This window comes from Benincasa hispida, chromosome 12 (genome assembly GCF_027475165.1).
Source record: "Benincasa hispida cultivar pf3 chromosome 12, pf3_genome.v1.1, whole genome shotgun sequence".
Lineage (NCBI taxonomy): Eukaryota > Viridiplantae > Streptophyta > Magnoliopsida > Cucurbitales > Cucurbitaceae > Benincasa > Benincasa hispida.
In genome coordinates, this window is record NC_143489.1 from 27,909,266 (window position 1) to 27,912,066 (window position 2,801).

At 37.5% G+C, this 2,801-nt stretch overlaps 1 protein-coding gene across 1 annotated transcript; it reads left to right on the top strand.

The window, feature by feature from the left end:
- Window positions 1-852: 852 nt before the first annotated feature.
- On the top strand, window positions 853-1,563 carry LOC150031904 (uncharacterized). The gene has a single exon (XM_090308321.1). The coding sequence runs from the start codon at window positions 853-855 to the stop codon at window positions 1,561-1,563; it is 711 nt and encodes a 236-aa protein (XP_090164447.1).
- The last annotated feature ends 1,238 nt before the right edge of the window (window positions 1,564-2,801 follow it).

The following is a 2,801-nucleotide window of genomic DNA, read 5'->3' on the forward strand; positions in this document are numbered from 1 at the left end:
ATATACACATCAAATGTTGCTACAATCCGTTGGTCCCGACTCCTCCAATTGACATAGTCGACGATGAAGATCTTAGCTTCTTTTTAGAAGGCAGTGAGCCATCTCATATGCCATTATTTGTATCAGTTACACCTGCTAATAGTCATGGAGTACAACAACATTGCAATCCAACCGATCAACCCAATCCAATTCATACCATGTCTTCAATTGATGATCATACTGAGTCATGTAACTTGGGAGATGACCGAAGTGAAGCTTGGTTTGGTTGGAATAGTGAACCTAGATGTACTTCACAATTCAATACTGAACATGGATATGGACAAATTTCTTTAACACCTAACATCCATGTTCCAACCCCACTGCTCCCGTTCCACTGGTTGTGATGCCTTCGCTTCTTATGCATTTCACCGTTCCAACCGAACCATTTATTAATATACCCGGACCATCAGAGGGCTCATCGTATGAAAACCTTGTCACAATACCTCATGACTGTCTGAATGATGAGGATATAAAGGTCGGTCAAAATTTCTTTTCGAAATATGACTTGTCAGTTAAATTATCGATGCTTGCAATAAGAAAGAACTTTGACTACCGCGTAAAAAAGTCAACGAAGAGCTTGCTATCTGTCCGGTGTTTGGTGGAGGAATGCAAGTGGAGGGTTCGTGCCAAAAAAATGAAATGAAAACTGGTAATCAATCAGCGACAAGCAAAAAAGTTGGGTTATTGGACACTTAATAAAGTCCAAATACAAACAAGTTGGTTGAACCTACTGCCCAAGAGATATAATTGAGAACGTCCGATGAGAATATGGAGTGAGCATTACCTACGCACGGGCTTATCGCACTAGAGAGTATGGATTGGTGTATGCACGAGGGTCGCCAGAAGGATCATATGCTGTTGTTAGGGCATACGGCGAGATACTTAAGCTTGGAAATCCAGGTACCATTTGAGGTTGAAGTAGAAGACGGACAATACTTTAAGTATGTCTTCATGGCACTTGGTTCGTGTATCAAGGGTTTTTTAAACTGCATCCGCCCAGTAATCGTTGTTGATGGGACCCATTTGCATGAGAAATACAAAGGTATGTTATTAATAGCAACATGTATTGATGGAAATAACAACATATATCCTATAGCCTTCAGTATTGTAGATGGTGAGAATGATGCATCATGGACTTGGTTCATGACTCATTTGAAGACTTCAATAGGAGACGTTCCCAATCTAGTGATTATATCAGATCGTCGCATCTCAATTGCAAAGGCGATTACAAGAATATTCCCTGATGCATTTCATGCCCTGTGTATATACCATATTCAGAACAATTTGGTGGACAAATTCAATAATAAGGACATAATCCCACATTTCTACCTAGCAGTGAAAGCATATAGAATATCTGAATTTCAGATGTATTGGGCTAAGCTCCATCAATATCCTAGTGTGATGGCCTATCTTGAGGAGGTTGGATTGCAATGGTGGGCAAGGGTTTATCAAGTCCATTGTAGATATGACAAGATGACGACAAATATAATAGAATGCCTCAATGGAATGTTGAAAGATGCCTGAGAACTACCAATAACAAAGCTATTTGAGCATATCTACGAGTGGCTACAAGGTTGGTTCTATATCCGACGTACACACGCAATGACATGCACAAACATTGTAACTAATTACGCAATGAGTATTCTTAAGGAATCAGAATTCATGTCTAGAACATATTGTGTTTCTCTGGTGGATATGCATATAATTAATGTGGACGATGATATTTGGGGGGTGGGGGGGTTGATCTTTGTTCACTGATATGTACGTGTATGGAGTTTAATTGCCTCGAGATCCCATACTCCTATGCAATATCTGCAGCAACCTTGAGAAACATTATGTGCAAAGTTTTTTACAGTTGAGTGTGTGCTTGCTGCTTATGCAGAACCAATCTTCTTAGTCGGACACAGTCAAGAATGGGTTGGAGATTTTGAACCAATTCTACCAACGGAAAAGATAGTAAGTGTAGGTCGACGTCAAACCGTTCGAATATCTTCAACTGGAGAGGAGCCACGATAAATACACAGGTGTACACGATGTGGTTAGATAGGACATAACAAGAAAACGTGCAGACAAACGTTGATAACACCTGACACTGGCCCATCTAGACTAAACAATATGTAATTTTCGCTTTCGCTTTGATTTTTCTGTACAACACCAATTATTCTGTACAAATTTACACTATACAATATGTAATTTTAGCACCAATTATATTCTGTAAAAATTTACACTATATAATATGTAATTTTAGCACCAATTATATTCTGTACAACACCAATTGTACTGTAAAATATGTAATTTTAGCACAAATTTATCTAAACAATCGCTTAGTTATTTATTTGCTTAGTTAAATGTACAACATCAATTGTATTATACAAATGTAGCACAAATTTATCTAAACGAAAACTAAACGATCGCATAACAGTTAGCTAAACGATCGCTTAGTATTATCTAAACGATTGCTTAACAAAACCTAAACGATCACTTAGTATTATCTAAACGATGGCATAATAAAACCTAAGTGATCGCTTAGTATTAGCCAAACAATAAGTGATCACTTTATAAATTAGTACACGATTGCGTAATGGATATCTAAACGATCGCGTAACAGTTAGCTAAACGATCGCTTAGTATTAGTTAAACGATCACTTAGTATTAGCTAAACAATCGCTTAACAAAACCTAAACGATCGCTTAGTATTATCTAAAAGATCACATAACAAAACCTAAGTGATCGCTTAGTATTAGCCAAACGATCTCTTTATA